The sequence below is a fragment of the Alternaria triticimaculans genome (assembly GCF_023758025.1).
Source record: "Alternaria triticimaculans strain BMP 0046 chromosome Unknown scaffold_43, whole genome shotgun sequence".
Lineage (NCBI taxonomy): Eukaryota > Fungi > Ascomycota > Dothideomycetes > Pleosporales > Pleosporaceae > Alternaria > Alternaria triticimaculans.
Window position 1 is genome coordinate 23,867 of NW_026056000.1, and position 16,999 is coordinate 40,865.

At 54.1% G+C, this 16,999-nt stretch overlaps 6 protein-coding genes across 6 annotated transcripts; 1 reads left to right on the top strand and 5 right to left on the bottom strand.

Moving 5' to 3' along the window:
* Nucleotides 1-821: 821 nt before the first annotated feature.
* J4E78_010943 (uncharacterized protein) lies at nt 822-3,195 on the bottom strand (the record flags this gene model as incomplete). Its single annotated transcript, XM_049371517.1, has 2 exons — nt 822-2,900; nt 3,007-3,195. The coding sequence occupies 2 exons, from the start codon at nt 3,193-3,195 to the stop codon at nt 822-824; spliced, it is 2,268 nt and encodes a 755-aa protein (XP_049216744.1).
* Nucleotides 3,196-3,846: 651 nt separating this feature from the next.
* Nucleotides 3,847-4,998, bottom strand: J4E78_010944 (uncharacterized protein; the record flags this gene model as incomplete). The annotated part of the gene is made up of 3 exons (XM_049371518.1): nt 3,847-4,424; nt 4,475-4,643; nt 4,696-4,998. 3 exons carry the CDS (start codon nt 4,996-4,998, stop codon nt 3,847-3,849), a joined length of 1,050 nt encoding a protein of 349 aa, XP_049216745.1.
* Nucleotides 4,999-5,439: 441 nt separating this feature from the next.
* On the top strand, nt 5,440-7,863 carry J4E78_010945 (uncharacterized protein; the record flags this gene model as incomplete). The annotated part of the gene is made up of 3 exons (XM_049371519.1): nt 5,440-5,527; nt 5,706-6,250; nt 6,304-7,863. 3 exons carry the CDS (start codon nt 5,440-5,442, stop codon nt 7,861-7,863), a joined length of 2,193 nt encoding a protein of 730 aa, XP_049216746.1.
* Nucleotides 7,864-8,550: 687 nt separating this feature from the next.
* J4E78_010946 (uncharacterized protein) lies at nt 8,551-9,716 on the bottom strand (the record flags this gene model as incomplete). Its single annotated transcript, XM_049371520.1, has 3 exons — nt 8,551-9,004; nt 9,081-9,450; nt 9,509-9,716. 3 exons carry the CDS (start codon nt 9,714-9,716, stop codon nt 8,551-8,553), a joined length of 1,032 nt encoding a protein of 343 aa, XP_049216747.1.
* Nucleotides 9,717-10,236: 520 nt separating this feature from the next.
* J4E78_010947 (uncharacterized protein) lies at nt 10,237-10,986 on the bottom strand (the record flags this gene model as incomplete). The annotated part of the gene is made up of 3 exons (XM_049371521.1): nt 10,237-10,267; nt 10,323-10,738; nt 10,936-10,986. 3 exons carry the CDS (start codon nt 10,984-10,986, stop codon nt 10,237-10,239), a joined length of 498 nt encoding a protein of 165 aa, XP_049216748.1.
* Nucleotides 10,987-11,572: 586 nt separating this feature from the next.
* On the bottom strand, nt 11,573-15,475 carry J4E78_010948 (uncharacterized protein; the record flags this gene model as incomplete). The annotated part of the gene is made up of 6 exons (XM_049371522.1): nt 11,573-11,719; nt 11,772-11,905; nt 11,954-14,617; nt 14,678-15,214; nt 15,316-15,346; nt 15,401-15,475. 6 exons carry the CDS (start codon nt 15,473-15,475, stop codon nt 11,573-11,575), a joined length of 3,588 nt encoding a protein of 1,195 aa, XP_049216749.1.
* Between the last annotated feature and the right edge of the window lie 1,524 nt (nt 15,476-16,999).

Genomic DNA, 16,999 nt, shown 5'->3' on the forward strand with positions numbered 1-16,999 from the left:
ATATATCGAGAATTGAGCACGCGGGTGTTGGAGTTCCCGGGCACTTTGGGTGTTGTCAAGCGTTCTTCAGAGTGAGCGAACGGTGGTCGGTGCCTGAACGTCCGACTCCACCGATCAACCAGCACTCCTTAATAAACCTCTACCTTCCGCACAGCCCTTGCATTTTCACGGACAGACCTTTAGACTCCCCTTGAGCTTTTCAAATTGATAGCAGACGCCTTCGATTGCGACAGCATGTGACCGGGATGCTCATCGATCTGCTTTTTTGACGACCTCGTAGCTGGCATACCTACCTGAGTAGGTAGGCATGTCCGATCGTGCACGTGATTTTGCGAGCGGACCAGTGAGAATGCGCGAGCATACCAGATTAGGAAATGACCATGGCCAAGACATGTGCTAAGGATGGCTGCAAGGATGACAGAGTGACGAAACCTTGCTGCCTAAAATCAAAGAGGCCAAGGAAGGTACGATATTCTGTACTCCATATGTTAATACACCACATCACTGTGCATGCCTGCCCGATCCTGTGCAGGTTGCGGCGAAGGCGCCTGAGAGGGAATTGGCCATGCAGTGCGCTAGTCCCACTTCGAAGCACACACTACGATACCTGAGATCCTCTGCTTACCTTTGCAAGCAAGCGATTCTTTATTCAGCGACATCTTGTTGAAAAACAAGGCGATAGAACTCAATGCCCACCCCCCAGTACTATCAGCAATGAGACTTCTATAAGAAGACCTCCCATTCTAGGCCCAAATGTCCCAACAGAGGTCCACCTCGCTATCGGTGAACATTTCGACAAGAATGGGTTGATTGCGCCATACCTACTGACCCCCAATGCTATCCTGTCGACTCCCCACACTCCTCCCACACTCCATCTCCCTTAAAGCCTCAACATCAGACCTCCGTCTCGCCCCCTCCTTCCTCTTCTCCAACCTCACCAGACTCTCAATCAGCCGCTTCATAAGCCACTCGCTCTCACTGATACCAGACACCATGGGACTATCATCCCCGATCCAATCCCAATTCACTAACCCCTCTTCATTCTCGTCTTCAGAAACCATGTTGTCGTTGTCTACATTGCGGTCTAAACGCTCTGGACTCGTCAGACGGATGAGCCGTGTGAACTCGACCCATTCTTCGTATGTGTAGCGCTTGTCGTTGGTCTTGAGGTCGAGAGAAACCTTTTGGATGGACAGGGCGAGGCGGCGGGTCAATGAAGCCTGAGAGGGAGGGCTGGTGATGTCGGCGTCGGCTTCGGAGGCGAGGGCTGGGACGGTCGGGTGGAGAGTCAGTTCTATATCGGTTGCTGCTTCGCGATCTTCCGGGTCGTTCGAAATACTCTCTCTGTCTTGCGGGTCGGAAGAATCTACAATGCCATCGTCAGATCGTGGATCCGAGATGTCGAAGCCCCTTATCAGTCGCTTCTTTCTCGCTCGCTTGTCTGTCCATCGCTGTAACCATTGCAGCAGCCAAGGGTGTTTGTCCAGAAACGAACGCCAAATACCTGCCTTGGGCAGTACTGTAAAATCCGCGAGCTCGTCACTCCATTTCTTGAAGTTGGCCACGACAGTGTCGCCTAGATCCGAGACTAGGATAGTCATGGTCGGAACGGCAATCAAGCTCCAGATGACGAAGAAACAGCGCCCGGAATTGGATCTCGGTGCCAGGTCACCGTAGCCGATTGTTAATAGACTGACATAACAGAAGTAAAGCGACTGGAAGTAAGTCAAGTGCTGTGTTTCTTGTTCGGTGATCCAGAAAACGACTGCACCCACACACCAAAGGATCGAGAAAGTAGTGATGGACCAGAAAAGCGCCATCCACTGCTTGAACTTCTTCGAGTCGGCTTGGATCTTGCGCATCGCTTCAAAGCGATCCTTCTCTTCTTTCAACAACATGATCTTGGGCTTAGAGGAACCTATATGCAGCGCATCGGCGACACCCTGCATAGTGGATGTATGCTGGACAGACTCGCCCATGGGGGTTCGAAAGGGCCGTGGTTGACTAGGTCCTGATATCTTTGGAATGCCAAGTTTACGTTTCCGAACAAGGTGGTGTGCCTCTCGTTCTCGATGACGGAGATCAAATGAGTTGGTAACTGTACGCTCTGCGACTCGTTCGCGCATGCGATCGACATGCTTCTGAACAATCTTCTCGTCGCCGAGCTCGCGAACTGCCGTGTAGAGCGATGAGACGATGAGGGCTAGCGTAATCGTGCCGCCAACAGAGTAAGGAAAGACAATACCCCTAGTCACATCGGTCGTAGGCACTAGGTCGCCAAATCCAACGGTTAGGATAGTGACGTCGCAGAAGTACAAGGCATCGGCAAACCTCCAACTGTCTTCTCCAGCATCTTGCTCGAGTTTCGCAAAGACAGCTGCGCCACCGGCTAGCCAGATGAAGAAGGCCATGGTCTGTAGAATAAGCGTCCTTTGACTGTCGCTCAAGGCAAAGTTTTCGGGGTAGTGGCCAAGAAAGAAGCCCAGCATATTGACCATGAGAAGCATAGAGCAGATGGTGTAAAACGCCGCAGCCGCAATCGCGTACCAAAATCCTTGGGTATATCCTTGTTCCGGTCGGATGGGCGGTTCGTAAGTGTTCATACATATCGTTATCGCTATGAGGAAAGCAGATGAAAGATACCACAGAACCACAGTGACGGGTAGGGCAATGATGTAACGAATTCTCTGCGTAAAGTTCAGAAGAAGGAAGAGATTGCCGAGAAAGCCGCAGATCAGTGATGCTACATTGATCCAGTAGCACCATCTCGGGTCGCCAAAAGGTACGCCTTTGAAGTCTGAGATTCGTTCGCCGTTGATGATGTTTTGCTGTCTCCAGGGAGTTACGAGTGCGGCGATTGAGCTCACATTTGCTAGGGGGCCGAGAGTTGCAGCGAGGAGCTTATTTGGTGTTAGCATCTGAACAACGTACTTCGTCGAGTCGATTTGGAGGTTAAGAGCCATATGAACTTCTTGTGAACACATTTCAGTGCGAATCATCACTTACGGGAATGCCGGTGCTCGCGAACCACCAATCGCTATCCTGCCCTTCCCATTTCTTCCAGACATTCCACCATCTCTTCTTCTTATTGTCTTTCCGTGTCAACTGCTCTTTTCTTTGCTCTTCTTCTCCCTGGGCATTATATTGTTCCGACGTGCTCGGCTGCCCCGGTTCCTCATGTTCACGCGCCATCATCGGAGCGATCCGGCATCAGACATCGTAACCCCAGACAGTTAGCTGGGCCTTTGATAAACCCAGAAATGATAACAATAGTTCAGAACGCGAAGTATCCTCAGGCTCGTCCTCCACTGCAAAACTCGAGAAGGTGCGAAACGGCGATCAATATGTCGGGCACGGATATACGCGTGTGACTAGTTGCTGAGAAACTGGCGCTAGAGCGGAAGCGGTGGTGCTGGGAATGTGAACGCGTCTACAGTTGGGAGGAGACACGGAAGGTAACGCAGAAGTCGGAAGTCAGAGTCTGACTTCAGCAGCGAGTTCATAGCCGCGCGTTTCAGCAAGTCTCCAGCAAGATTGCCAGATTCGATGACTCGGCTATCGCGGCGCAGTGGAGACGAATGGTGGGTGCTGGCGTCGATCAGCCGTTGACGCACGCCAAGCTGCGAATGCCGGGGTTACTTGGAGATCAAAAGGTTAATGTTCCACGTGCAGTTAGAGATTCTTTGGAAAGCATAGGATGGGCTTGTGTGCTTCATGCCGCGATCTTTGATGATTTTGAGAAAGTACCGGGATGTCTCCTGGTAGTTGACTTCGTGGCAGTTGTATTCCTTGTTTGGTCGATATATTGTTCAAACTATATACAACAGGTATCAATGCGCTCAGTGCTTATTGCGACTTGAGCTTCTCGGTCAATTCTGGGACCTTTTCGAAAAGATCTCCAACAAGACCAACATCCGCGACCTGGAAGATGGGTGCCTCGGCATCCTTGTTGATGGCTGCAATAACCTTGCTGTCCTTCATACCAGCCAAATGCTGAATAGCACCAGAGATACCAGCACACAGGTATAATTGTGGCGCAACGTTCTTTCCAGTCTGACCCACTTGCAAGCTGTTGTCTGCAAAGCCACTGTCGACTGCTGCTCTTGACGCACCAATAGCGGCACCGAGCGCGTCTGCTAGCGGTGGCATGAGCTTGTCAAACTCCTCCTTTGATTTCAGACCACGACCTCCGGAGACGACCTTCTCTGCAGAGCCGAGATCGGGACGGTCGGACTTTTGGAGGTCCTCAGATATCCACTCTGTTGAGCATTCGGCCTTGGGGTCGACGCCCTCCTCTACTGTTGCGTTTCCGCCTTCGGTCTCAGGCGCGGGGAATGCGGTGCCTCGGACGGTGATGACTTTGGTGCTGTCGGACGACTGGACGGTCATGATCGCATTACCGGCGTAGATTGGGCGAACAAATGCTGTAGTCTGGTTAACAACCCCTCGTGTACTCCAAAAGATGCCCACTCACTGTCCTCGCTCTCGATGCCGGTAATGTCTGATATTTGCTGTGTGTCCAGAAGTGCCGAGACACGCGGCATTATGTTCTTTCCAAATGCTGAGTGACCGGCGACGACATGTGTGTATCCACCCTTCTTGATGTTCTCAACCAGGAGTGGCGCATAGTTCTCGGGGAGACACTGCAAGATGTTGTCAGCCGCGTGTCATTCCATATCTCTTTAGACTACCAACCCTGTCGTACGCTCCATTCTCGACGTAGATGACTTTCTCTACGCCCTTTGACTTGGCTGCCTCATCTGCGGCCGACTTGACCCCACTTCCAACAATGAAGGCTGTTATTGAGCCTCCAAGCTTTGTCCCTGCTGTGATGGCAGCCAATGACTGTGACACGATCTTTCCTTCCTTCTGCTCGAGAATGGCAAACGTCGACGCTAACCGTGCGAAGGCGGAGTATTGGGGTACGGCCGTGGGTTGCGACTGCCGAAGCCGTGTGCGAGCTGTGCGGAGGGCGGATTGACGAGCGGCGGAGAACATGGTGGGCGGAAACGGTGCGATGCCTCTCGAAATCACAGACACGCAAAATTCGGGAAGATGGAGTAGAACGCCTCGTCCAGCAGTAGTGAAAGCAACCCTACGGCGCGGAGAACTATGACCTCGGTTTGGCCAGGTTAGTTATCCGGCACTAGCCTTGCATCTGCATCGGGGCTGCAGGCTGATCACGTGAGACTACTCCATGCTCCTTAGTGCTCTTTTTGCTTAGGCGTTCGAGAGCATCGCGAACTTCAGACGCGACTCCAACCCACCCATCGCAGCCCCCCATCCCCACCTTCATTCAACAACGACCACGCGGCAGCACGTTGAAAAAGACACGTTGCGATCGCGCAATCGCTCCGAGTACTCGCGCCCGCGACTTCCCCTTTGCATCGCCGCATAGCGCCTTCCAGCTCTGTCGCATCGCACAACACTCCCCGAGCCATGGCCGACGACGCGACAGCAAGCGCAACTGCGCAGGACCCAAGTCTCACTGGTGAAGGTGCCACAGACACCAATGCGCTCGATCAAGGTAGGTCGCATCCTGATTCCAATCATCACCATACCCACCGCCAGTCGCGTCAACACCATGGACGACCTATTCCATGACGACGAGCTCCTAGGTGCACTGGATCTTGCCGACTTGGATCGCATGTTCCAATCACCGACCTTGAAAAACCTCCAAGTCGACAGTCCGCTAAGTTCCGTAGATACCAGCATGCTCGAAGACGCACCCGGCAAGGAGTCTTCCAACGATCCTGCTACTGCCACGCCCACAGCTGCATCAGATAACCCTCTCGACGCACCCGATGGCCCAAGACCGGAAGCGGAAGACGCCGATGGCCAGGATGACGAAGAGATGGGCGGCGTCGACGATGCGAAAAAGGAGAACGGCGAGGGTGGTGAAGCTGCTGACCCAGAGGCGCAAGCAAAAGCCGATTTGCAGTCAGCAGCGCGTTCACACTTTGTTACTCAAACATATGCGACCATCATCCCGAGCTACGCAACCTGGTTTGACATGCGCTACATCGACTACCGCGAGCGCAAAGCCCTGCCCGAGTTCTTCAACGGTCGCAACCGCAGCAAAACACCGGCCGTGTACCGCGATTACCGCGATTTCATGATCAACACATACCGCCTGAACCCATCCGAGTACCTCACAGTTACCGCATGCCGAAGGAATCTTGCAGGAGATGTCTGTGCTATCATGCGCGTGCACGCTTTCCTCGAGCAGTGGGGATTGATCAACTACCAAGTAAATCTTGCCGCTATATAATTACATTGAGTCGTGATTAACATATCAACCAGGTCGACCCTCAAGAACGCCCATCGAACATTGGTCCTCCATTCACCGGCCATTTCCGTGTCACAGTCGATACGCCCCGCGGACTGCAACCTTTCCAACCAGGACCAGGCTCGAAAGTCACGGACGGAAAGCAGCTCACAGCCACTGACCGTGCTGCGAGCCAGCAACCGACGGCAAAGAGCGAGACCAAGTCTTTAGCTGGACGAAACATCTACGAGGCCAATGGCAAAGAAGCATCCGTGGAGCCAAAAGCTGCTAATGGCGAAGGTGCCGCCAACGGCTCGGTAGACGTCAAGGATCTCGAAGCCGCTGCAAAGGAGCCAACCAAGGTCATCAACTGCTTCAGTTGCGGCGTCGAATGTACCCGTGTACATTTTCATGAAACGAAACCTTCCGAGCAGACTGGCCAGATCAAGGCTGCTGGTGGCTTGAAGCGCGACCTTTGCCCCAGGTGTTTTGTAGAGGGCAACTTCCCGCAAGGCACATCCTCAGCCGACTTCACAAAGATCTCCAACCCGGAGAACTCAGCAGCGGCCGAGACGGAAGAGAAGTGGACGGAAGAGGAGACTCTTTTGCTACTCGAGGGCTTGGAGGAGTTTGACGATGACTGGAACCGTGTCGCCGACCACGTCCAGACGAAGACACGCGAGCAGTGCGTGATGAAGTTCCTGCAGCTCGAGATTGAGGACAAGTACATCGAGGCGGATCTACCAGAGTCACAATCGGCAGCTCCTTCAACCAAATTCTTGCGCGATCTGGAGTACCTCAGCGAGGGCCGTGTACCCATCCACCACGCCGACAACCCGATTCTCAGCGTCGTCAGCTTCCTAGCTGGTCTTGCTCCCGCAAACGTCACAGAGGCAGCGGTAGCGTCGGGGCGCAGTGTCGGCGAGATGAAGCGCATCCTTCAAGAGAAGATCAACAAAGCCCCAACCGCACCGTCAGAAAAGGGCAAAGAGAAGGAAGGCGAGCAGTCTACACCCGCAGCGACCGCCTCAGACATGAAGCCAGAAGGCGGCGACGCTATGGACGTCGACCCCTCTGCCGAGTCCACTGCCGTAGCCACACGGGAATCCGACTCGTCCTCCAACCCCAACCCTCTAGCCACCCTCCCCTTCGCCCTCTCCGCAGCCCGTTCTTCAGCACTAGCCTCGCACGAAGAACGCCACATCACCCGTCTCGTCTCCGGTGCCGTAAACCTCCAGCTACAAAAGCTACAGCTCAAGCTCGCTCACTTCAACGACTTCGAAAAGCTCCTTTCCGCCGAACGTCGCGATCTGCAACGCCGCCGCCAGCAGCTTTTCATGGACCGCCTCAACTTCCAGAGGAGAGTCCGCGCACTCGAAGACGCTACCAAGCGCATCAGCAGCTCCATGGGCGGGCAGGGGCTCCCTGGCAGCATGAGCAACGAAGATGCCGTTCAGGCACTAACGGAAGCCATGCGCATGTTCGGCGTAGGCAAGGGCGAGGACAGCATGGGCGTCAAGCGCGACAGCGTCGACGCTGGTGTTGCTCAGCCCCTTGCCGAGGGCGCAGAGGGCTACAGCAAAGTAGAGATTTAGAGACATCTTAGCGCGCGCGACGTGTTCAAGATGTGGTCCTCTGAGTTAAGGCCAGGGTGTGCGTATGAGACGCTTCCTTATTATCGCATTGAAACAAAGGAAGAACAGACAGGTGCCATTGGTAGTGAGGACTTGGGACAGTGTGACTCACGTGTCGATCGTAAGCCTCACAACGGACACGGTGAAGACCACAAACGTCAGGATAGCATGATGCGCTGAATCGACTTGGGGATATGTGGTTGTTGCTCTCAAAGGGGTGTTTTCTGGCGTACAATGAGTTGGTACCTACGCTTATTCGGAACTAAGATTATGCTACAAATGGTCCGATGTGTTCAAGTTTTTTCTTTTCTGGTAGGCGGGAGTGCCTGCTGTACAAGTAGTTTCTATTATCAAGAACGATTGCAATCTCATTTCTTAGAGCCAGAATCTTTGATGTGAACGTCGCCTGATGTCTCAGCAGAAGATCCTTTAGATGTGCATGTTGCTTGAACGTTTGGTTGAAACTATATATACTGTACATGATTTTCGTCAGTAGCAGAGAAGCGTTGAACACCACTGTCTAAATGCCCCCCTTAGTTCTTCAAACATGCTGTACACGTAACTATATAATACAATGCCATCATCTCCTCATACATCACTCGTCTCTCAGAACTTCTCTACTTCCTCTCCAGCTTTCCTGTTCCCCTATCACTTCGCATCATGACTAGCCTTGGGCACCATACTCTCACTCTCGCTAACAGGCTCCTGGCTCTTGACCTGCGCCCTCGCCTTATTCGCCCTCTCGGTGTCGCTCTCGCCCTTTGGCTTCTGCTTGCTCTTCTCCTTCTCCTTCTCGCTATCCAAGCTGCTCATGTCCCCCCTTGCGTCGTTGACGGGGTTGTGTTTGGCGTTTGGCTTGTATTCCTCAGGAACTAGGCTGTTTTCTGGTGTGTGGGGTTTCGAGTTGCGTTCACCAGAGAACTTTCCCTTGGCTGAGGCGGCGTGGTCGTTGGTGGAGGGTTGTAATGAGGAGTCTTGTTGCGCGCTGGAGGGGTTGGATGGGTTTTCGGGCGAGGCGGTCATGTCGTCTTCGTCGTCGGCGTCGGCATCTAGCTCTGAGCCGTAGACTTCGGGGTATTCGCGGAAACAGTTTTGCATGTCCCTGAGTTTTGTCAGCTATTTGTTCAAACGTAAACTGTGCAGGCCTGTTACGGCTCTGCTGTCTAGTGTGGACGTACTTGAACTTATCGATGCAGTCCATGCCCTTGGGCTCCTCGGTGGAGTACACGAAGCAGCTGAATGCCGCCTTGAACTGCTCACCACAAGGGCCATGAGCCATGCCTCCTAGACATGGGCAATCCCAATTGATCTCGCCTGTTTCCGGGTTGAATGCGCCCTGTTGGTCTGCCTCTTCCTCGAGTCCTTCTATGCCACCCTGGCCATCTTCTGAAGGCTTCGCATTCTGTTGTGCGCGCTCAGCCTCTTTTTGCTTCTGGGCCTCGAGTTGTGCCTGTACTGCTTGTCGTCGCTTGCGCTCTTCGGAGATGGATTCGATGGTGGGGAGGTGCTCGGATTCAACTTCGGTTTCTGGGAGGGGTTGGACAAGTTCTGAGGCAGGATCAGCTACTCTGGTTCAATTCGTCCGTCCATTGGCGTCTGAACATACGTCTTGGCTCCTCTGCGAAAACATCCGTGGTGTTGTAATAGTATATAATTGCTCCGGCAACACCCAGCCTAGCAACCAAGCTCTTGAAACTTCTCGACTTTTGTGATGGTGGTGCGGTGCTCAAGTACCGCCTGGCCGGCGCGACAGCCCGTAGTGGCGCGGCTCGCAGCGCTGGACGCGCAATTAACCGTGGGGCTGCACGGAACATGATGCTAAAAGATGTGAAACAGGAAAGAGATGCAAAGAGAGAGACGTGGCGGATGTCAACGGTACACGGAAGTGTCGTCACTACGTAAAAGTTATGGGACCTGCATTTCTAAGCGGAAGGAGCAGGGATCTGCGTGGCTGGAGAACTCGGATCACGTGGTGGAACTTCCGAGAATTCTGGGCATCATCCCAAGTACATCCGACATGATAATCAGGACGCAGTCGCGAATCGTTCAAAATTTCATGCGTAATATGAATGGCTTGTATATGGTCAAGATGATGTCTGAACGGGTATATTGAACGTGACCTCATATATACAGAAGTGGACTCATGAAGGCATCTCGCCTCAAGACCGAAACCGAGTAGAGAACCCCTTGCTTGCTGTATGGTACCGCGGAAAAGAAGAAGACAACATAGCCAAATCGGTACAGTCCAGATGATCAAGATTTCAGCATGATTCCGTCGTACGAGGTGCTATTGAAGTAGAGTGCAAATTTGAACAAAGCGATCAGGCAGCACGTCTATTTAGGGGGGTTGCGCTTGAAGAAGTACCTGTTGCGAATGTTAGCACACGTGCCATCAGAGCACTTCTATTTGGACAACGTACTGGCTGACGTAGTAGTCTCCAACGCCGAACAGTCCAATGACAGCAGCCCAGGCCGCGACGACCTTGCCGGTCAGCTCGCCGCGGGCATACTGCCTGTATGCGCCGAATCCAACGATGCCACCGACAACGGCAAGACCAACTGCGTTGCTCAGCACGACCGGGTTGTCGGCGTTCTTCTTCATCTTGTCCTTAGCTGCCTCCTTCTTTGCCGCAGCGCGGTCCTTGATGTGCTTGGCCTCTTCCTTGATTTCCTCTTCACGCTCCATGCGCTCGGCTTGCGTGTCGGTCTTGACGGATTGCGACTCGTAGTCAGAGGGAACCGAGGAGATATGTGGGCTGTCTACATCGACAAGGGAGTGTACGCTGTCGTCGGAAGCGTGCTCGATCTCAGGTTGGGCGGGGGCGCGACTGCAATGCTACGTCAGAACAACTCTAGCAGCTTCATGCCCCAGAACACAGGTCTTGTATTTTGACCAAGATGCAACACAGGGTGCCGTCATGCATCGTCAAAGCTGACGTCGGAGGGTTAAACTCCATCCAAATGAACGGGGTGACTTACGCCTGTCTTCAAGTTAGCATTGGCACACATTGCAAGCGCTCTTCATTAACTCACCTCCTCGGGGCTCTGCTTGGGGCCCTTGGCGGCCATCTCTGCGTAAGACATGATGTATGAGGGGTAGTGGTGGTTGGATAGAGAAGTGAAAAAAGTGCTGTCGCAAGGGTTGATGTGAGGTTTGCAGATCAGTCGATGGGTACCGGGAAGCTGCGAAGTCAATGGGCGATCGTGTGAGACCGGAAACAGGCTCCCTCACATGCCAGTTCGCTTAGTGGGCGGTGACCGACGTCATCCTGAGCGCGTTAGCGGCGACGTAGCGAAAGCGCCAAGCACAGGAACAGCACATCCATGTGGAGCATGTGAATGATCTGGACCGAATGAATACAAGAACAACAGTCTCAAGAATTCATTATATATCGCTGACTTCGCTTAGATGACCAAGCAAAAAGCCCCAAGGGTATAAACACAATCTCCATCGTAGCCATCGATACACGCCTCACGGACCTCGATACAGATAAGTTCCAAAACTGTGTGCAGATTCGTATGATACACGACGACAAGGACAAACAAGCTCTTGGAGATCGGGCCCGTAACGCCCGCTGTAGATACACATGTTGAAGAATGGAAACGATATAACAGAAATTTTGGGCGCCTTCGATTGCCCTTGCGAGTTTTTGTGGGCGTTGCGCTCACTTTATTCATCACCGAAAACTGTTTTGTAGTTTTCCAGAAGCGCTTGCACGGCGACACGCTGCTGTTGCACGTCGGTGAGTTCGCGCTGGATGTCCATAGGCCGCATGATGGTTGGCGCGAAAACGACAGCGACATTGAGTGGTGTCATCTATTCACGTATTAGTCATAGTACACGTCAAACATCTATTGTGTGTACTTACCAAATTGTCACTGGCGTGCTGTATGACCCGCGACAGATGGAACACGAGGAATTGCAAGGTATCACGATGAGCCTTGGGAATTTCGTTCACAGCGGCAGACAAAGCTCTTGACTGAGCAGTCGGCTCTTCAAGTTCTGTACAATCATTAGCACTTGATCTGCTGTCGGATAGTATGAACTTACGGCCAGCTTCAAGGAACTGATCATAGACATCGTATGTGATCAGCGGCACAGGGAGCCTGCGGAAGTAGTTCTTCAGCGCAGAAGTGACGGAGTGAATGTCGAGATCTGGGTCCGAGATGTCGTGCTCGGTGTCCGTCTCGAAGCCACTGCGCACTTGGTTCACCTGAGAGGTACCGCCGCTTTTACGATAGATACCTTCCACGTCCATGCCGCGAAGCTCGACCTCTTCGATACATCTGCTGACGATGCGTGGAATCATCTGTCGTTCAAACTCGCATCGTGCTGTCAGGTCAGACCCGAATAGCACGGTACTGGCGTCGGCGGCAGCCAGATTAGTGGTGCTGTTGTTGATGTTCTGCATGGGCCTAAAGCCTTGGGGCGGGCCGCCTGGTCTAACGTTGCCAGGCTTTCCACCGAACCAGCCTCGCGGGGTTCCTTGGTCCATGGTATCCCGGCTTTTGATGGAACTCGACATGGACATGGCTGCAATGTCGGGCCCAGAGTGCACAGAGCCGTAAGGAGTGCCAATGACCTTGACGTTGTAGTCCTCCTGCTTCTGCTCTGAACCGAATGCTCCCTTGAAGCCCTTGGTGACGTTCTTTGTAATGGCTTGTCCGCCCTTCTTCCAGGTAGAGAATTTGGTGGGTTTTCCGGTCTTCCTAATGTTAACGACTTGCGGCTGCGCGACGGTCGCCTCGCCATCGTCGAGATTGGCATAGGAGTGATCATGCGGTATTACTGGTGCATCCACGGATACTTCTGATTTGCCGCCCTTGTGCTGCGCGTTGTATATGCCAAGGCCATTGGCAGCAACATCAAGGTTCTGTCCACTCTTCTTGTTGTTTTTGAGGTTGGTCTGGATGTTGTCTACCAGGTCCCTGTTCATGGCGGAAAGTCTAGTGTTAGCGGCCGTGAGCGATTCGTACTCTTGGAAACCCTTGTCTTTCATCTGAATGAGGTTCGAGATCTCCTCCGTCAACTCCGATCTCTTCGTGATCAGGTCCTCTATTTGATTTCCCAGATTGTCTTTGAGCTTCTGCAACGAGTTTGCAAAGTCTTTGAGAATGTCTGACTTGAGCTGACCGATCTCAACATTGCCCTGGCCGCTCTTAGCGTGCTTGAGGTGTTCAGTCATGATTTCAAGCTCGCGGATCACCATCTCACGTTGCGTATCCAAGACAGCCATGGTGTTTCGCTTCTCTCGCAGAACCGTGTTTGCCTGTCTGATGTCGGCCGCACTATGCATCGATTCTTGTAGGCCGTTCTTCTCGGCCTCCAGCTCAGCGATCCGCTGCTGGGCGCGGCGCAGCTCGTTGCGCAGGTTGACGCCTTCCTCTTTAGTGTCGGGCGAGGCAACTGTCGGGCTGCTAATGTCGATGGAGCCGTTCGTAGGCCATTTTTTGTGACCTCGTGATGTGACTGAACCACGATCACTGAAACTGCGCCCATGCTTGGACACAGCGTTCGAAACTCTCCTGAACACCCCGTTGTCTTTTTCATCTCTTCCATCCTGGCTTCCAAGCAAACGCGCGAAATCCTCATCCATGGAGAAATCGCCCTGGGCGCTATATCGAGGAAGGCCACCAGCTCCATATGCATCTCGGGATGCTTCGCTTTGGGCACTGCTGATGGAGTCGCTCGTCTTGTGTTGCTGAATGGCAGGTGGTTGCGGGGGTGCGCGTGGAGATGTGAAAGTGTCGGTCGAGGGCGGGGCTGGCCGTCCACCTGAACGTGCGGGGAGAACTGGAGGGTCCGATGGAGTTTTGGAGGCTGGCGAATCCGAAGGACTGAGTATGCCAAGTCCGGCGTTGAGGTTCGCACTGGCTGTGTTGGTAGATGATGTTCGCTCTGGATGGCTTAGAGTCGGTGTGGTGGGTGATGGGGCCCTCTCGTTTCGTGAGATCGGGGCTGAAGGCTTGAGGGTTGAAGCCTTGAGCGAATCACCACGCGCAGGTCTTTCTAGCGGAAGATTGGAACCGAACGACGATTCTGAGGTCTGCGGTGAATCTTGCGAGCCAAGTGGTGGTGAGCTAGTGAAGGTTGGCTCGATGAGGGGACGACTCAGCCGCGCAGACATGATGTCGTTCTTGGAAGAAGACGGCTGCTGCTGTTGCTGTTGCTGCGGTTGCGGTGATGGCGTGTCGTCGGAGTCCTTGCGTTTGGCCTCCGCCTTCTTGTTCTTGGGTACATCCTGTAGTTTGAAGGGTTCTGGACCTGAAGGGGCGGGAGAAGCGTGCTGACTCCTTGACCGAGGCTCAGCGGCAGGAGATTCGTTGGATATGTCCTTCTTCTTCCTAAGTGTCTCGACCAGTGTATCCGAAGGCTGCCTGCCTTTCTCTTGGAAGGCGATGTGCGGGCTCTGTGTTTGCGTCTGGCGTCTCTCTTTGGAGGCTTCTCGAGAGCCATTCTCCTTCAGCTTCTCGCGATGATCGCCAGTGGGCCTACTAAAGTAATCGCGCCCGCTCTTGCTGTCACCGCTTCCGGTCGGTTTGGCTCCCAGCGTTCGGTCATTGAATCTGCTGATAGGTCGGCCGAGCGGGGATGGACCGGGCGCAGGGTTGGGATCGAGAGCGAAGGGGAGGAGGATGCCGTCGTCGCCGTTGTCTACCAGCTCTGAACGCGCGCTGTCCTTGTTGTATGTTGTTGCTGGAAGTGTGGTATTGTCTGTAGTTGTGGCTAGGTCAGCTATGTGTGAGCATGATGTAGGCCATGTGGATTTCATACCCCTTCGTGCAGTATCCCCAATTGGTGAGGCATCGCGCCTAAAGTTTGACGACGAATCACCCCGGCGCGGCTGAGGAGGTCTGGGAGATACGTCGGTCGTGGTGGGCTCCGAGAAGATGTCGGATGGCGTATCCAGGTCTGGGGTGAAGGTGGACTGGTTCTGCTCGTGGGGAGGCAGAGCAGGCAGCGATTTGTCCACCTTGGGCGCCACTGAGGGCGGCTTTTTGGATTTCTTGCGCCGTCGAGCCATGAGCGACTCATGACACGACATGCAGAAGATACCCTGCGAGGTGCGGGCATAGCGCAGGTTCTCGATCTTGCGCTTGCAATTCCTGCACCGAAAGCAGTTGGCACAGAAGGCCTGGTCGCCAGTCAAGATGGCCAGATCTTCGATCTTGTTGCCGCAGTGGTTGCAGCTATATGTACAGTTGTTGCATATCAGGGAGCCGTCGCCGAGCAGCAGCAGGTTCGCATCCGAATCGAGGAGGGTACCGCACGTGTTGCAGCGGAAGCAGTCGATGTGCCATCGGTTTCCGGCTAGGCAATGTTAGCATGTACATCCTCGGCAGGTGGTTGGCATAGGCGGTGGGAGGAAGGCGCGATGGTGGTAGTGGTGTTGGCTCAGCGGGGAAGCATACCGAGCTCGAAGGCCTTGCCTTCCTCGAGGATCTAGACTGCTATGAGCGATTGCAGGCAGGGAGTTGTGGTAGCAGCGGCTCATACCTCTCCGCATCCCTTGCACGGATACACGACCTCGTCGTCGATCGGAGACTCTGGATAGCCGGTCGGGCTCTCCATGGCGGGCTAGAAATATGCGTGTCGGTGAAGCAGCAGGAGCAATGCTGGCGGGCAGCGCGAGGGCGGGCGTGCAGTCGGCGCCGGAGCCGTGTCGTGCTCGGAGGGACAATTGGCAGCTGGCAGGGCGTGGGCGTGTTCAGTGGTTCGTCGTCTGGGCGATCCCCAAAGTTGCTAGCACCACAGACTACAATGCAGACTACAGTGCAAGGCGAGGAGGGCGTGGGTGCCAACGGCGCAAAAGCAAAGGCGACGACCAGCAGCGGCGTCGGTGCACTGGCGAACGGCTTCTGTGCGCGACGAGGGCCCAGGGCAGTTAGGTTGGTCGACGAGACAGGCGCACCTCGCAGCGGCGTCGTGGTGGTGTGGAGGTGCAGAGCCAATGGGCGGGCTAGTGCCTGGTCAGGGTCTGGAAAGATACGCGGCAGACAAATCCATGCGGCGGCCACGACCAGGGGACCACGGCGATGTAAAGAGTGAAAGCCTAATCCAGCCTCTGCGCGTGTCCTCTGGCCCCTAGCTGGACTTTTGATGGACTTTTGATAGACTTGCTAAGCGCCTCTACCACGGCTGCCAGCATGTGCCGCACATGGGAACACGACCATGGAATTCCAAACACTCGCACGGCGCAGGCCCAAGGTGGTCAGCTTTCGAGACCGGGCTGCGACTCCAGCTCCACCGCGCTATTACGACGTCTGCAGAGGCCCTGCCAAGCACACGCCATCGCAGATCGTGCGCTCCAGGGCCCCTTCCTCTGACAACGGCCCGTTCACTGCACAACTGACCACCCTAGGGCTATCATTTGTAAACGCCGGCACTCGTGAATCGCCTCTTGATTCAGGTAGTCTCTTTGTACCAGTCCTCAGCCCAGCTCACACCGCGCGTGGCGCATGTAGCTCTGAACCTCCTGTCTTTCTGACCACCTCCAAGACGCCATGTGGTCATCACCCGCATCACGAGCTCAATTAATAATATCGCTTCTCCCGCACTAATTGGAACTCATCCCTCAATCCTCCCAATCCTCAAAATAGCTGACGCAATCTGAGCCCTTTCCCCTGAAGCGCCTCCATCAGCACATGCCCGTCATCTGCGCTGCACACATGTCTAGCATTAGATCATGCAGGAACGCGGCCGCTTTCTTGACCTACCAATACATTAACAATTCGCAGCCAGATAAATATTCGCACAGCTTACAATATCATCCGCTTGTTTCAGAGTCCAATGCCGGGTCAGCGCACCATCCTATCGGAACGTGCGGTCGCCCTCGAGAGATTGAAGGACGCGTTCATTCCCCGCAAAACACCCGTGTCTCTATTTCGAACACGCTCGACGTCCAGACGCTAGTTAGGCCCTATCATACCGCCTGTGCTCACCAGAGCCAATGTTGCACAGGAACCACGCCATCAACATCTCGTTCGTTGGACTCCTGAGCATTTCCACTCAGCCGATCCTCGCGTGCATCCATCGCCAAGGTACCCAACTACTTTGCATCATCCTATACACGTCGGAAAATACTTACCAATCGGC